Source organism: Euphorbia lathyris, chromosome 2, assembly GCF_963576675.1.
Source record: "Euphorbia lathyris chromosome 2, ddEupLath1.1, whole genome shotgun sequence".
Lineage (NCBI taxonomy): Eukaryota > Viridiplantae > Streptophyta > Magnoliopsida > Malpighiales > Euphorbiaceae > Euphorbia > Euphorbia lathyris.
Window position 1 is genome coordinate 36,840,212 of NC_088911.1, and position 17,571 is coordinate 36,857,782.

Sequence of the window (17,571 nt, forward strand, 5' to 3'; positions counted from 1 at the left end):
TTTTTATAAAAAAATTATGAAATCGGTTCTTAGATGACAATTTGTATAAAAAAAAGGACATGTACTTTCAGGCGTCTTCAAACATAAAAGGTTGTTTATTTATACTACCAGTCGTTGATTTTGAAAATAATTTTTAGACTAATTTTTATTTTATTTTTTATAATAAAATTAATCTATATTGATCATCAAATCAAATAATGATTTGGTATATCTATCAAATATTTTTAGACTAATCTATTTAAATAAGAATAATTATTAAATTTAATCTTAACGTTTTAAAGTAAGTGTAGATCTAGCTCTAACATATGAATTGATATAAATTTAATTCTAGAGTTTCTAATAAACAAGTTCAATTTTAGTCTTACGGTTCCGAAAATTTGAAAAACTGGTTTGGTTATTATTTAATAGTCACATCGAGCATTCCAAATAAGTATGCCGCTAACTGGAATAATTTTGTATATTTTTTATTATTATTTGTAAATGTATTAGTGACAGTATATTTTAGATATTTTGACAAAAAAAATTTATAATTAACTTAGTTGTTAGAATTTTATCAAGTTGTTTGTAATTATGTTAGTAACACATTAAATATCTTAGACATAAGTGGTGTTTGGAATGTCTAAACTGACAGTTAAATAACACAAACCAGATTTTTCAAATTTTCGGTCGTAAAAAATCTCAATTATCTCCTGATCGCAAAAAAAAAACCTCACTCCCCGTTAAAAAAAAATCCACATGTACATGTTTCATAAAACGTTAAAACACAGTTTTTTTTAAGACTTTACCCAAAATTAAATAGTGATATTTAAAAAAATATATAATCTTCAAAAATCAATATGCTGATGTGTATTACTTCAAGGAGGTTGAATGTTTCCGTGTTGGAAAATTATATCATACACTTGATGCACCACATTACCCGAGTGTCTAGTATGATGTCATATCATATATTTTAGAGTCTAGAATTTATAATCTAGGGTTAGGTTTTATTTTTCAGTTGTAGGGTGTTACAGATCGGTTTCGGGACAAGTTTTGATTGTAAACTAACAAAAATGTTCTTCTCTACCTAAACTAGAAGGAGTTAATCTCGGGTTTTACAGACTAAACCATAGGAAATCATAGATCCCCCATTGTTGAAGGTTGAAAACCTTAGCAAATCTTCACAAAGAAAAAGATAATTTTGTATTGATTAATAGTTGTATATCCTTACAAAGTGATGCGAACCCACGAGGAACGGTGCCTCGAAAACTCAACAACTAGATTTGATCCCCAAGAAAGCTAATGAATCAGGGTTGGGTAGAAAAGAACCTTTGTAAAACGGAGTTGCAAAGACCCAATTCCAATCTCCAACAACCAAGAATAAAACCCGAATGATAAATTGAGACGGAAGAAAACCCCTGCAAAACGAAGTTGCAAAGACCCAATCCCTAGTCTAACTAACAAGGATTCGATTCCAAATTGTTCAGTTGTAGTGCTCCAAAGAACACAAGAGAAACCCTCGCTTGAATCTCAAAAGAAGAAATTCTGAACTTTAATTTCAATGATAATCGATGTCTGCCGGTTACAATAAAAGAGAAAGCTATAAATACCTAAGCTAGTAAATTAAATCGGACTGAATATGTCCTACAAGCCCAATAACACTAAACATTAAACCAAGGGCAAAAATGGAAGTTTAACTAAAATAGGGAAGGTAAACAAAAACCTAAAATAATAATAAAGCACAAAGTGGGCCAATTAAGCCTTGTATTCCCGTCAATCCAAAATTGTGCCTAGAAGCCAAAATCTGTTAAGCCGTGCCCACGCCTTAGGAAAACTTCTGAAATTGTTATTAAATCCTTGAGAAGAAAGCCAATCAATCTTAAACATTCTCATGTGAATCTGAATGCTCCAATTGACCTTCGTATTAACATTCCATGCAATTTGAAAGAGATCCCAAGTTTGAACTCCGATTCCCATTTTCATCATTCCCTCTCTCCTCAGGAGGATTTGACCTCGAATCAGTATTGTTATGTTGTTGATGTTGAAACACCTTTCCACATAATTTTGATTTGACAAAATTGTTTAAGTATAATTAAAAACATATTCTAAACACACTAAGTTTAAATGCTTTGATTTATTCTACTAATGTGTTTGTTCAATGTTGAGTTAAATTGTTTATAAGATACAAAGTTTAAAAGGCCCAAAGCCCAATACGGAAGTCAAAGCCCAAGTCAAACAGTTTATGGCAACTCGGCCCGCGTATGTCAAAACGTTGTCGTTATGGACAAAACGCAACTCAGCGGAAGAAGGATCTAGAAGACCTTCGTGGAACAACTTCGGGATGAAGCTGCTAAGTTGATTCGACAAAGCGTACAAGACAGCAGCTGGCTAAGAAAAACTTCCAGACTAAGTGTTTCTACTTTGAGTAAAGTTCAGAAGACACAGTATGCTGTCTAGTTGACATTACCATAAATGGAGAGACATTCTGCCGAGCTGACCAAAAGCTGACCGAAGACAGAAGATACTCAAATCTGATTGGCCGAGAGTTCTGAGCAAGTCAGGATGACAACGACAGGAAGCCGTTTCCCTCCAACGGTTATTTCGAAATTCGAAATGACCGATGCCTCAGACGTCTCTATAAATAGTGCCATCAGTTGCTTCATTCAACAGAGAACTTGATCAAGCCATTACGCTGACCAAATTTCTACGCAAGTTCTACAAGCAAAAAGCAAAGCAATCTTACACTAAATTTCATATCTTTTGTGTAAAAGTCTAGAGTGATTATTCAATCATCTAAGGTGTCTTAGCAATCATTGTTTAGGACAAACACCTATCATTTCTAGAGATTAGAAAGGAGAGGCTGAGTACTCGGTTATAGTACTCAGCGAGAGATTAGGATTGAGTAGAGGTATAGAGGAAGGTACTCTTGTTATGCTCAGTTGCTAAGATTGTAAAAGGTTTGATGCTCTACCGTTAAAGAGCTCAGTAGAGAATTCGAAATCTCGGAACGTGTTCCGGGGACAGGACGTAGGCTTGGAGGCCGAACCTGGATAAATCCGCTGAGTAACATATTTCTAACCTTAAACTCCTTTATATATTTATTGCTTGCTTAAACAAAAACTGACCAAGTAAAGAGGTCAAGCTGAGTTGTGCGCATTGAATATCTGAGCTCAGGAATAGACTCCAAGTGTTATCTCCTGACTCAAGTAAAGAAATTGACCTAGTCACTAGTTGACTAAGCCAGTATCTTGCTATTCACTCAGCGCCGCTGTCCAAACCTTTTTCTCACGAAAAAGAAGTCTCTCCTAGCTTAAAATTTTTCAATAGTTCCTAACCCCCCCTTGGAACTATACGTGTAACGTTATAAGGGACCAACAGTTGACGGCTCGACAATCATCACACACTCTCTAGCTCCCGTCTTTCTTAGGCACAAGAAGCACATGAATAACACATGGACTCATAGACTCTCTCACGTATCCCTTAGCAAGCAACTCTTCCACTTGTCATTGTAATTCCTTAGTCTCATTAGGATTACACCGATAAGCTGGACGGTTAGGGATAACTGCTCCAGGTACTAAGTCGATCTGGTGTTTGTTGCCTTGAATAGGTGGCAACCCCTCAGGCAAGTCTTCAGGAATCACATCTTGATACTCCTTGCTTTTCACGAGACATCGAGTGTAGAAAATATTTTCCCGTTGTTGCTTGTCCTCGGCAATCTTCATCTGAGCACTCAATAGTCGTAAGGTGACTAGTGATTCTCCTATTTTGGCTTTAGTGTAGACGTCCGCCTCATCAGAATCAAACTCCCCTTCATCTTCATCTACCTCACACTCACTCTCACTCTCACTCTCACTATTAGTGACCACTACACCTCCTCTCATCACCATAGCTCTTTTACTTGTGCATTTTGAAGCTATATGCCCGAAGCCTAAGCATTTGAAACATTGAATTTTACTTGCCCTCGGCTTTTCCTCTACCTCCTGCTTGTTCGTATGAGTGGAGTCTATCTTAGGTGTGGATTTGCTAAACTTGGATGGATTTCTGCTTCCCCTCTCTTGATTTCCCCATCGGTCCTCCCAATTAGAGTGGGTAGATGGAAACCCCCAATTATAGGTTCTAGCTTCCTTCCTCTCCTTAAGTTGTCGTTCAGCTGTCTTTGCTGCATGTACCATGTCTTCTAAATGCACACAATGCTGACTTTTGACAATATTGGCTATGTCCCGATTAAGGCCAGCCAAAAATCGAGACTCGGTAGCTCTCCGATCTTCCACTACATCAGCTCTCAACATTTCCATTTCCATCTCCTTGTAGTAAGCATCTACGCTCTTAGAGCCTTGACCAAGGGATTGCAATTTTCTGTATAAGCCATCATAGTAATCATTAGGAACAAAACGCTTCCTCATAACGGCTTTCATCTCACCCCATGTGTCAATTTGTGGCTCTCTGCTTCTATATCTAGAGGTGATAAGCTTATCCCACCAAACTAGTGCGTAGTCTGTGAATCCAATCACTGATGCCCTCACTTTCTTCTCCTCAGAATAATTATGACAGTCAAATAGGAGTTCGATTTTTTTTCTCCCATTCTAAGTAAGATTCTGGATCATCCTTACCGTTGAATGCGGGAATCTTCAGCTTCACATTTCCAAGACCTCTGTCTTCTCTGCCTTGTCCCTCATGTTGCCAAACACGTCTATCCCGGTTATCATGTCGATTTTGTTCTTCGGCGTTGCGTGCTTCTAAAGCAATTCTATGATTATCTTCAATCACATCCATACGCTTCATCAACCGGTTTAACAAGGTCAATACTTGCTCCTTCGCCATTTTTTCTCTACACAGAAAAAGAAACACAACCAAACAGATAACGTTGAATAAACATAAGAAAAAATTAATCCAAGCTCACAATCTTCTTGGTGTTTCGCTCAATTCTTTGTCTTTTCACTCTGATACACTCACCACTCTTTGCCTCTTACCGCTCGATTTCTCTTATTGTACTCTTTAAAGCACTCAATAGAATAAATTCAGTTTCAAAATCCCGAAAGTTCAAACCTGAAATTAAATCCTACAACCTAATAAGCAAAACGGTAAACAAGAACGAATCGCAGAATAGCAAGTCGATGACCAAAAATAATGTGACGATATGGAAGTATAACACGAAACAATGATATTGTGCTGCACCTAATTTGTTTTGTACTTACTTGAATCAAAATGGAAATCAATTATCCATGACCTGTTTTCTTTCAACTTTTTTTCTTCTTCAATTGTGCTGCTCTTCTTTTCTTTTTTTTTTTTGAATTGAAACTTTAATTCAATTCCACTGCAACCTCTTTTTTTTCGATTTTTTTTTATATATCTTCAACAAACTAGAATTGGTTAGGTAAAGCACATATTTTTTTTTTGAATTTTAGATTAGGTTAGAACCCCTTTTTTTCGACAAAACTGAAGAAAATTGAGAATAAATAATAAAAAAAAAGAAATTAGTGAAAAAAAAACGAACAAAAGATTGACAGATAGATGGAACCTGAAAAGTTAGAGCTCGGCTCTGATACCAAACTGATGTGAACCCACGAGGAACGGTGCCTCGAAAACCCAACAACTAGATTTGATCCCCAAGAAAGCTAACGAATCAGGGTTGGATAGAAAAGAACCTTTGTAAAACGGAGTTGCAAAGACCCAATCCCAATCTCCAACAACCAAGAATAAAAATCCGAATGATAAATTGAGACGGAAGAAAACCCATGCAAAACGGAGTTACAAAGACCCAATCCCTAGTCTAACTAACAAGGATTCGATTCTGAATTGTTCAGTTGTAGTGTCCCAAAGAACACAAGAGAAACCCTCACTTGAATCTCAGGAGAAGAAACCCTGAATTTAATTTCAATAAAAAACGTTGGCTGCCGATTACAATAAAAGAAAAGGCTATAAATACCTAAGCTAGTAAATTAAATTGGACTTAATATGTCCTTACAAACCAAATAACACTAAACATTAAACCAATGGCAAAAATAGAAGTTTAACTAAAGTAGGGAAGGTAAACAAAAACCTAATAATAATAAAGCACAAAGTGGGCCAACTAAGCCCTGCATTCCCGTCAATCCAAATTGTGTCCAGAAGCCAAAATCTGTTAAGCCGTGCCCACGTCAGTCCCACTCCATTTTTGTTATGGAGAAACAGAAGCCAAAATCTGTTAAGCCGTGCCCACGTCAATCCCACGCCACTTTTGTTATAGAGAAACAGAAGCCAAAGTCGTCTAAGCCGTGCCCACGTCTTATCAAATTTTTTGAAGTTGTTATTAACTCCTAGAGAATCAAACCAATCAAACTTAAACATTCTCCTGTGAATCCGAATGCTCCAATTGACCTCCATATTCACATTCCGTGCAACTTGAAAGAGATCCCAAGTTTGAACTCTGATTCCCGTTTTCATCACAAAGAAAGGAGCTTATATAGCTCATCAAAATAAAATGTAAAAGACTAAAAAGTCTAACCAGTGTTACACACAATTGAAGAGTGATAAGGGTGGGATGGGGAGTACACAAATGACATATAGGTTATTCATCCTAAGTGGCAAAAGAGTAATGACATGATTGGCAAAATTGTAATTTCTAGAATAGGACAGAAATGCCAGCTTTGTCTCAAAGTAGATTTTAAGGTGTAATAATCACCCCACACACCGTGTAACTTAACCCACACGGCGTGTGGGTCAGTTTCTACCAACTCATGTGCGTGAATTTATCGTGTAGCTCCTCGTGCCACTTCCCACGAGCTAGAACCTAATCCACATGGTGTGTGGAAGGATTGGCATGCCGTGTGGGGCTGTTTTTTCCCCTTTTCCTTGCGAGCTCGCCCGTGCTTCGTTCCTTCTCCGATTCCCCTTACCCAAACTCGAATCCATGAAGAAAATGCTCCACATCAAACGTATATATTTTCGGATGCATATAATTTTATATAATTAGTTAATTAATTATGTAATATCAAGTTTTTATAGGATATGAAATGTAACATGGTATTGAATTATTGATCTGACACGTGGATAAATAAATGGAGTAATTAACTGAGTTAGGTTTATATATTTTTTTTGGATAGTTTTTTGAAAGATGATTCTAAGTCACAACTTCTCACCTCTGAAATTATAAATATATCAACTAAGTGAGTTTATAGGTTTAATATCTTTTCAGTCCCCTCAAGTTGTCTCAATACTACAACTGACGCTCGAACTTAGACTTGTAACAAACTAACGCCCTCTACTTTCTTATTTAGAACAAATAATTCCTAAACCCAAAAAAAAAACATTCAACATAATATTACATCAGAAATAAAAGATTTCAAAATATCGGTTGCTACAGCTAACTAATTAATCTACTTATACATTAACTAAAGGGTAAAAAAAAAAACTCCCAAAATAACCTATTTAAGGGGTTATTTGTTTCAAGTAAGCAAGTTGAGGGAGTTAGTTGTTACAAGTCTAAGTTCGGGATCAGTTGCAGTATTGAGACAATTTGGGAGGACTGAAAAGATATTAAGTGTATAAACTCACTTAGTTGATATATTTATAATTTGAGAGGTGAGAAGTTGTGACTTGTTGTATTCGCCACTGCCTTTAGTTAATTGTAGTATCAAAATTAACAATCTAAGATTAATATAATTTGGCCAACAAAATCATTATTCATGCAATTTGTATAAAGCAGTCCTCATCTTAATCCAATTGAGAAAAAGTGTTATTACTTACTAGATTAGAATGTATTAAATGCGGCTGAATAGAGGACATGTAATCTAATCAACAATAGTAAACTTTATTAATTGCAAAATGACTTTATCAATATCAAACTTCTTTATTCATAAATACACAAATAGTAAAGTTGATTTACATATTTTTAATTTTTAATTTTTCCCAAATTAAGACTTGTTCCAATTTGGTTGATCCATTCCATATATACATTAAAAGAAGCATGAATTTTCATTAGCAAATTTAATGAAATGCAACACCCAACTGTAAGTTGCTCCCATTCTAAAGAAAATATTTGCAACCAATCATTTGTCTAAATAATTTGCCTTATGAGTATCAGTATCAACCTCATGGAAAGCTAAGTTGCCTTTCCTGACTTTTCTAAATAATTTGCCTCATTCTCTCTCTATAAATACTCGGCATCGAACTTTACAAAATATATCAAACTGAAATAGAAGCAAAAACCTGTAACATTTCTTTTAGAAACCTCATCTTTTCCTACTCTACTCATCATATTTATAAATATGAATATGGCCTATACATTAAGCTTGTTTGTTATAGTGTTGATCTTGATCTGCAGCCCAGCAGAAGGACAAGGCACTCGTGTTGGGTTCTATGCTACCACATGCCCTCGAGCAGAAGCCATTGTACGCTCAGCTGTCCAAGCTCAGTTAACTTCTAATCCTGAAATTGCACCTGGTTTGCTAAGGATGCATTTTCATGATTGCTTTGTTCAAGGTTGCGATGGTTCTGTCTTAATTGATGGTCCCAACACTGAGAAATCAGCCGTTCAAAATAGTGGTTTGAATGGTTACAATGTTATTGATAATGCTAAGTCCCAGCTCGAAGCAGCTTGTCCTGGAATTGTTTCTTGCGCTGATATTCTCGCACTTGCTGCTCGAGATTCTGTTGTTCTCGTAAGTCCTTTTCTCATTGCGTACTCATAATTAAGCATCAATTAATCATTGAATTAAATTAATTAAATACATGTATATGCAGACAAGTGGACGAACTTGGCAAGTGCCTACTGGACGTAGAGATGGACAAATCTCATTGCAATCTGAAGCTAGTACTTTGCCTGGATTCAGAACCTCCGTTGCTGACCAAACCAAATTGTTTACTGATAGGGGTCTCAACACTCAAGACCTTGTTGCACTTGTCGGTAAGCATTCATATTCATTCATTCATTCATAATATATTGTAAATTAGTACTTAATTTCAGCATTTAATTAATGTTGATGAATGCAGGAGGACATACAATTGGAACAACATCATGTGCACTGTTTAGTTACAGATTATACAATACTACTACATCTGTTTCAGACCCTTCAATTAATTCTGCATTCCTTCCTCAATTGCAAACACTTTGTCCCCAAGGCGGAAATGGGGGAACTCGGGTGGCATTAGACACTGGCAGTCAAAACAGATTTGATTCTTCATACTTCACAAACCTTATAAATGGACGGGGAATTCTTGAGTCAGACCAGATATTGTGGACTGATGCTTCAACTAGACCATTTGTACAACGTTTCGCAGGAGTTGCAGGAAACTTCAATGGTGAGTTTGCAAGATCAATGGTTAAGATGAGTAATATTGGCGTCAAGACAGGAACTCAGGGTGAAATTAGAAGACTCTGTTCGGCAATTAATTGATCATTCCGTTTTCAATTAGAGATGAATATATATATAGATGTGCTATGATCTATTTTGTAATCAAACATTTAGTTACTGTTTTCTATTTTGTTTTTTTGATGTATCAATGATTCTTTGTTATTAATTTTTAGCTCAAGTTAATAAATCAAGCTGCAATACCCTTTCATTAAGAAATATGTACATGTATGCTTATAATTTTGTTTGAAACAAATGAAGTACAAATTGCATTGTTCGTTCCTTATAATTAAGGAAAAACGAAACAGTAGAGCACTAATTAATAAAAAGGGCGGCCCGGTCGCATTACGCGTCCCCGCTGAGCGAGGGTCCGGGGAGGGGTCCCACCACAAGGGTGTATTGGGGGCAAGCCTTCCCTTGCCAATTTAATTGGCAAGAGGCCGCCCCTAAGACTCGAACCCGTGACCTCTGGTCACACGGCAACAACGTTTTACCGTTGCGCCAAGGCTCGCCCTCTTAGAGCACTAATTAATATCAGAGAAAAATATATAATTAACGGTTCCATCAATAATCGTTATCGTGACTATCACGATACTCGTGATAGTCACGATAACGATTATTGATGGAACCGTTAATTATATAACATAAATTGCCTATATAGTGACACTTTTTTAGAGTGTGCGCTTTTAACCGCCATACAAAGTGTACATGGGTTTTACCGACCGTCCAAAATCCGTCACCAAAGAAGATCGGAGATACGAATTTGTGACGAAAATCATCACCGGCAGAATAAGGTAAAAATTTGTGATAGAATTGTAGGGCAGTTTAAAAAAAAAAAAACGGCCCGATCGCACTACGTTTCCCCGCTGAACGAGGGTCCGGGGAGGGGTCCCACCACGAGGGTGTATTGGAGACAAGCCTTCCCCTACCAATTTATTTGGCAAGAGGCCGCTCCTAAGACATATATTATTTACATATATACCACATTTGTTATTTATAATTGGATACCTAATAATAATCATTGATATGCCAATAAGTCAAACTACAATAGCCTTTCATTAAGAACTATATACATCTATGCTTATATTTTGTTTGGAACAAATGAAGTTTAAAAAGCAATCTTGTGATTGCGTCAAACCTAGAGATGGATGCCTATAATTTTTTATTGCAAGAAAAGGATACGAGTCTTCGTCCATTAGAAAAACTAATAACTTTTAGATTGATATTGTTAATTTGATATTTAATGACATTAAAATAAAAAATTCTAAAAATTCTAATATTTTAAATAACTTTAATTCTTAAAGTTTTTAGTTTTAAGGTTATTTACATGTTGTTCAGTTAAGAGAAAATAAAATTCTAGAGATAGAAAACACGAAAATAACGATTTTGTAATATCGAAAATGTAGTTTCATGATAAATGTGGTACTAAACAAATTTAATTTATGAAATTTTCTATTTTGAGATTATCAATGATCAAAATGATAGTGTCAATATAAAAGTCATTGGTTAGTCATCTTTTTGCAACAACAAAAAAACCACGTGCATCCATCTTCAAATCAGTGAAAGCACAAGGATTATTTTTAGAATTATTTCTAAATAGTATAAACTCAGGGGGCGTTTGGTTCGGGGTCTTTAGGAATGGGAATGGGAATGAGAGGGTTTCATTCCCTTTGTTCTTGTTTGTTTAAAAAAAAACTCATTTCGTTTACCCATTTTAGATTATGGATTTACCCCACTTTAGATTAAGCCCATTACCCCAGACCCTATAGGGAATTGTATTCCTTTTACCCCATTCCCTATAGGGAATTGTATTCCCTTTACCCCATTCCCTTTTCTAAACATATTCAAACACATAGGGAAATTAATGCTTATTCATTTCCTTTCCTTTAGTTTCCTTTTCTTGATTCCTTTTCCCTTACCCCTTGTGAACAAAACGCCCCTTCACTTAGTTGATCTATTTTGAAGTTATCAATAATCAAAATGATAGTGTGATAATAAAAATGATATTATTTTAAATGTTATATTTCTTGAAAAAAAATGTTTTTATTTTTATGTACAAAGATATATAAATTATATTTTTTTATTAAAATTAGATAGGAGATGAGAGGAGATGGAAACAGATATCTGGGCTCCTATTATACGCCGATAAGCTTTATAAAAATTACCTATGGAACCATCAGGACCTGTAGAGCTAAGGCTGTCCATATTAAGCACAATATTTCGAAAAGTGAATTGCTATACGTCGCTCCTATTTTACTTATTGTCGTCTTTTGTTTGACATTTTTGCCCTTTTCATTTTTCATTCAAAAAAAGTGAAATTCTCTTAAATATCAAAGGAATTCAAAAACCCCGAAGAACAACACGAAGAAAAATCATGCCTCCAAAACAAGAAAAAATACTTGAACATCTAAGTATCGTATTTACCAATAATCTGAAATTTAACGAATTTAACTTAAAACGATTTTTTTTTATTTCGTTGAATTTGCTCTAATCGGGTAGCCCATACGGTCCGGTCCATGGACCGGCAGTATGACCTACCCGTTTTTCCTAGGGAAAAACGGGTAGCCCACACTGCCGGTCCACGGACCGAACCGTATGGGCTACCCATTTTTCCTAGGAAAAACGGGTTTAATTAATTTATTTTTTTAATTATAATAAATATTAAAAATTGATTGGGCGCTTCAATACTTATTTTTTTATTTCCAATTTATCTATACGTTTTTTCTATCCAATCAATACATAATTTATCAATAATTAAATTTACGTTCTAAAAGATAAATAAATATAAATTAACAAATAAAAATTAATTGCACGCGTTAATACTTATTTTTTATTTCCAATCAATAATTTATCTATACGTTTTTTTCTATCCAATCAATACATAATTTATCAATAATTAAATTTACGTTCTAAAAGATAAATAAATATAAATTAACAAATAAAAATTAATTCCACGCGTTAATACGTATTTTTTATTTCCAATCAAGAATTTATCTATACGTGTTTTCTATCCAGTCAATTCATAATTTACGTATAATTAAATTTACGTTCTAAAAGGTAAATAAATATAATTTAACAAATAAAAATTAATTGGACGCTTCAATACGTATTTTTTATTTCCAATCAATAATTTATCTATACGTTTTTTCTATCCAATCAATACATAATTTATCTATAATTAATATTTATTATAATTAAAAAAAAAGTTAAACCCGTTTTCCTGGGAAAACGAGTGTTTGAACCGTTTTTCCCTAGGAAAAAACGGGTCCAACACCCGTTTTTCCTAGAAAAAAACGGGTAGTTCATACTGCCGGTCCATGGACCGGACCGTATGGGCTACCCGTTTAGAGCAAATTCAACGGAAAAAAAATTTCGTTTCAAGTTAAATTCGTTAAATTTCAGATTATTGGTAAATACGATACTTAGATGTTCAAGTAATTTTCCTTGTTTTGGATGCATGATTTTTCTTCGTGTTGTTCTTCAGGGTTTTTTTAATTCCTTTGATATTTGAGAGAATTTCACTTTTTTGAATGAAAAATGAAAAGGACAAAAATGTCAAATAGGAGGCGACAATAAATAAAATAGGGGCGACGTATAGCAAAACCCGTGAAATCTGCATTGGTCGGAATAATGCCTGTAATCGCATATAAATCGAGACTGGCAGTGGATCTACTTGCAGAGAAAAGGAATAAGTAAAAGGAAAGAATATATGCTCCTCAATAGCGCGATCCTTCATCACAATTGTAAGTGTTGTATGCCCTAGGCCATTCCTTTTGTATATTATACAGGGTGAATTTTGTATCCAAATGGCAGTTAATAATATATATGTATTCATGTGTAATTATTTGTATTGTTTAATTACTTAATGAATATATTTATTAGTCCAAAGATTATTTACAAAGAGATAATATTATTAAGAGTTAATAATACTGAGATATATTTCTTTGGTGAAATAATAATCTTAAATGTTCATAGTCGGTGGATAATGAATTGGACACTCATCTATCCTTAGACTATCACCTCTATTTATTTTCTCGATTAGTATGAGATATTAATCAGAAACAGAAAATCTCATTCTGTTTGATATGTTGATATCAGAATAAATATGTGGACATTCGAAGAGGCGAATGGTTCGAACTGTGACGTTAGATAATAATTGCACAAAGGTTTACTCCTAGTCAACATAATTATTATCTAGTTCATAATAGTGCATATAGTCCTTTGATTTGAGGAAACTTAGTTGTTCTTGCACAGGTAATTATAATTTGTTCCTACTTTGTACTGGGATCTTAATTCTGGTAATCCGGCAGAGAATCGCTATAGTTAGTTGTGTAGTGTAACAAGAGTTTGCTAATAGAGGATTCGTTACTCTAAGTAAATAGAGATAAATCCTAAGATAGTAATTGATTAGTTTTTTTTATGGAATGAGTTCCTGACCAGGACAATAAGACTCGTCTTATGAGATAAGTATCAAGGAATGGTTCCTTGATGTGAGTCTTATTTTATCAAAAACTTAATCAATATTTCTTAGTATCTTGACAATTAGAGCTTGACACTTTGTGGCTCTCGTCAAGATCGGGATTTTTAATGAAAGGACTTTAGTGCATGGAAATTATGATCAATGGTTCATAATTAGTTTAATTATAAGTTTATTTCAAGTAACTTCATTCTTTAAGTGGGACGTCATGGCGCAGTGTGTTAGCTGGAGATCATGACCTTTAGAGGATTATAAGTATATATAAGCTAAGCTTATATAGGATACACTTGTAGTACAAGGAATTGGATTCCTAACATAATTAATAAGTGTTATTATTATGCCTCTAATGCCAGTTAAAGATGAACCTAGAAAGTCACACACATACAAGTTGTTTGTATTAAGTTTTAGTTAAATTGATTAATTAAAAGTGTTGTAATTAATTGATTGACACAATTGAATATGTCAATGGGATTGACAAAACATTCTAACACTGTTTGATATTCAATTGAGAAAATTATAAATTATTATTCTTGCTCAATTTAAATTGATGGCTTTTTCTAAATACAATAGTCAAGTGTTGACTGTTAGAATAAAGGATATAATAGTAATTAATTAAGTTATTAATTAATTATTATTATATTAAATTAATAATAATAATATAATTAATTATTATATATTAATAATAATTAATTAATATTATTATATATATATAACATGCACTAGGACATGTGTCCTAGTGCATGCTTTTGTTTCAATCCATCCTAGACTGAAACAAAAGTATATATATATCAAAAGATGTTTTTGATATATATATACGAAAAAAAGAAGAACAGGAGATACGATTTTTGCGGTTAAAAAAAAATCGGATCCGGAATCAGTTTTCGATTTTGAGCAAGATTAATCAATTTCTTCAAGACTTGATCTAATCGACTTAGTGGACTGACTAGAGGCTTCACCACTAGAGAAGCTTTAATACCCGATTGGAATCTACAAGAGGTATTTTTCCAATCTCGTAGTATAAATATCAATTTGATTATTGAAGAACTTAATGATCTTGGTTAAGGATTTGATGTCAGACATCGGATGTTTGACTATTTATCAGAGTGATTGGATCACACTGATTGTTTGTTTAGGGAAAATTTTTGAAATTCGTCTCCTAAATGCCAACATGCTTCCGCTTCAAATCCTTCAAGTGGTATCAGAGCCATCTAAGTTCTTTTATAGTTAATTGATGTTGTGTTCTCTTGATTGATATAATTATGGATTGTTGGGGCTTTTTCTTTTATAATTTTACTCCTATAGTTATAATTTTAAATTTCAATTTTTATGAATTTGAGTTTGTAAATATTGAAGTTTTGGAATACCAAGGAAAATAGTAATTTTGGAGCAAAATTGAAGAAACGGCGAAATTGGCAGATTGCAGAAATTATGGTGCGGGCACGCTTTAGGCAATTTTTAGTTGTCTAGTTTGTATATTGTCTGCTGATATAAAATTGAAATGTGATTAAAATTATATATTGGCCTTAAATGTAAGTGTCAAATTTAGGAACAATTGAGGGTCAATTGTACGAAAAGGGTCAATTATGTAATAAAATCAATTTTGATTTTACTACATAAATATATGTAATTTTATTAATTATATGTTCAATTTTATCCAATCCATAATTATACCAATAAGATTAGATGAATGCTAAGATTGATCACCACAAGGCATGTTATTGGATAATGTGCAAACATTAACTAATAAATTGAATTAAATGTTAATTCAAGATAAATTTCTTTTTATGCAAAATTGCATGTTAGAAATTTAAATTGGTTAATGTGCAAAGTGAGACTTTAAGTTAAATTTAATTTAACTGTAAGACCGGAAATCTTCCAAATAAATATTAAATCTGATAAAGATACAAAAGTTGTATCGAGGCTCTCCACTGGTGCATTAATACACAAATGGTTTGTGTGATTAGTGTGAAAATTAGATCCCATTGAATTAATTTGTGGTTTACATTAGACAATTAACATTGTAAGAATGCCGATGTGAAGCTGAACAATGTTAATTCGGGCTTAATATAATCTGCTGATCTAGTGGGTTGGATTTATCTAGTGTTGAAATCCAAGAATGTCAAAGGGAAACTGAGGATTAAAACACTAGGAGCTAGAAAAGTATTAAATTGAATTTCACAGCATAGTGCAAGGTGATTGACAAGTGTTGTCAACTTATGAATTTATTAGTTATCCCAAGAATACCAATGTGAAGTTGAGGGAGGACCTAATAGAATTTATAAGAATTCGATTTACCCACTAGTAATTCATTCCAAAGAATTATCGTTTCCTATTTGGAAGTATAGGATTCGCCAAATTAGTGGGAAACCATTATGATAAAAGTACATGTCTGATAACCCGCGAAGCCCAAAACGGGTTATACTCATTTCGCAAGCCCAGCCCATATTAAAGCCCCATGGGCTAAGATTGGACGGGACCCGAATGAAGGAAGCGGGCGCAGCGAGTAAACCGCCCCTAATTCCTAAACGGAGCGACAAGACTCCCACTCAGAACCACGTTCGTTGCCATGAAGACCACGAAAGGGACATGGCCTAAAAAGGGGGAACCGCCCTCAGAACGTGGCCCACTAAGGAGTAACCGCCCTCGGCGGTTACCCAAAAATACCTATAAAAGGCCTTAAGAATAAGGGGGAAGGTACGTTCACATTTTTTCCCACAGAGCTATTGCTAAATTATAGACTCATTCTTACAAAAACTGACTTGATCGTCGGAGAGTTTTCCCGGAGATCCTGTCTCCGGGTTTTTTTTGCAGGTAACTCCGGCAAAGAACATCAAAGCGGATCCAGCAAGTTATCATTGGTGCGGTGAGCGTGGACCTTTTTTACCAACATTTGGTTAAAGGTACATGAAGAACATGTCAGAACCATCACGAACGACCGGCGTTACCACTAGATCAACCAGTATGAACTCCAGGGGACCACGGACTGCGAATTCGCAACCTGCAAATACACAGCCTGTGGTGCCTGGCTCATCGGGTCCTTCGGGACAATTGAGTCCGTTATTGGAGGTCCAAGTGCAAACTAAGATGGAAATGTCCAATAGTGATTTCGTACAGATGGCTAGACAAGTATTGGCCTCGAACATGAGCCAGGCGGCTGGAGATCGAATGATTAATTTACTAACGGCCCTCGCCGAACACAATACCGCCGTGGCGGCTGCTCCTCAAGAACCTGTGGTTATCTCAACACAATCACCGACTATCCCTGTCATGTCGGCCCTCCCGCAGCCATCTCAGGCACCAAATCAAGTGGGCCAGAGTAGTCACACAAACCCACACAGCCACCCGAGCAACTACTCGCACCCAGATCTCATTACGACGATACATCCAACCTGGCAGCCATCCCAACCGTTGCCAGGAGTGCAAGGCACTCTTCCGCCATAGCAAGTGGAACCTTTTCCTCCCAGACATTCGGAGTTGATGACTCCTGGGCGAGAGCACACATGGAACTTTGATCCTATAACGGGACATCGGTTAGTCCCCCAACAGGCACACGTCTCAACACCGATGGGCGGATGGATGCCACCCAGAATTCACCAGCAGCGGATGGAAGAAGTCCGGCGAATACCCGATATTGACTTAGAAGATCAATTACGAAGCATGATGGAGCGAATGGGGTATTCGCCTAGGCCAAGAGCAGAGATCCAGAGCGATTCACCTTTTGCCCCTTCGTTACGGGAATTCATTCCAGATCATAGAATCAAAGCGCCTGCCATACCAAAATACTATGGG

At 35.2% G+C, this 17,571-nt stretch overlaps 1 protein-coding gene across 1 annotated transcript; it reads left to right on the top strand.

Moving 5' to 3' along the window:
- The first annotated feature begins 8,129 nt into the window (after positions 1-8,129).
- On the top strand, positions 8,130-9,534 carry LOC136220303 (peroxidase 71-like). Its single transcript, XM_066008112.1, has 3 exons — positions 8,130-8,615; positions 8,698-8,860; positions 8,947-9,534. The coding sequence occupies exons 1-3, from the start codon at positions 8,223-8,225 to the stop codon at positions 9,348-9,350; spliced, it is 960 nt and encodes a 319-aa protein (XP_065864184.1). The 5' UTR covers positions 8,130-8,222; the 3' UTR covers positions 9,351-9,534.
- The last annotated feature ends 8,037 nt before the right edge of the window (positions 9,535-17,571 follow it).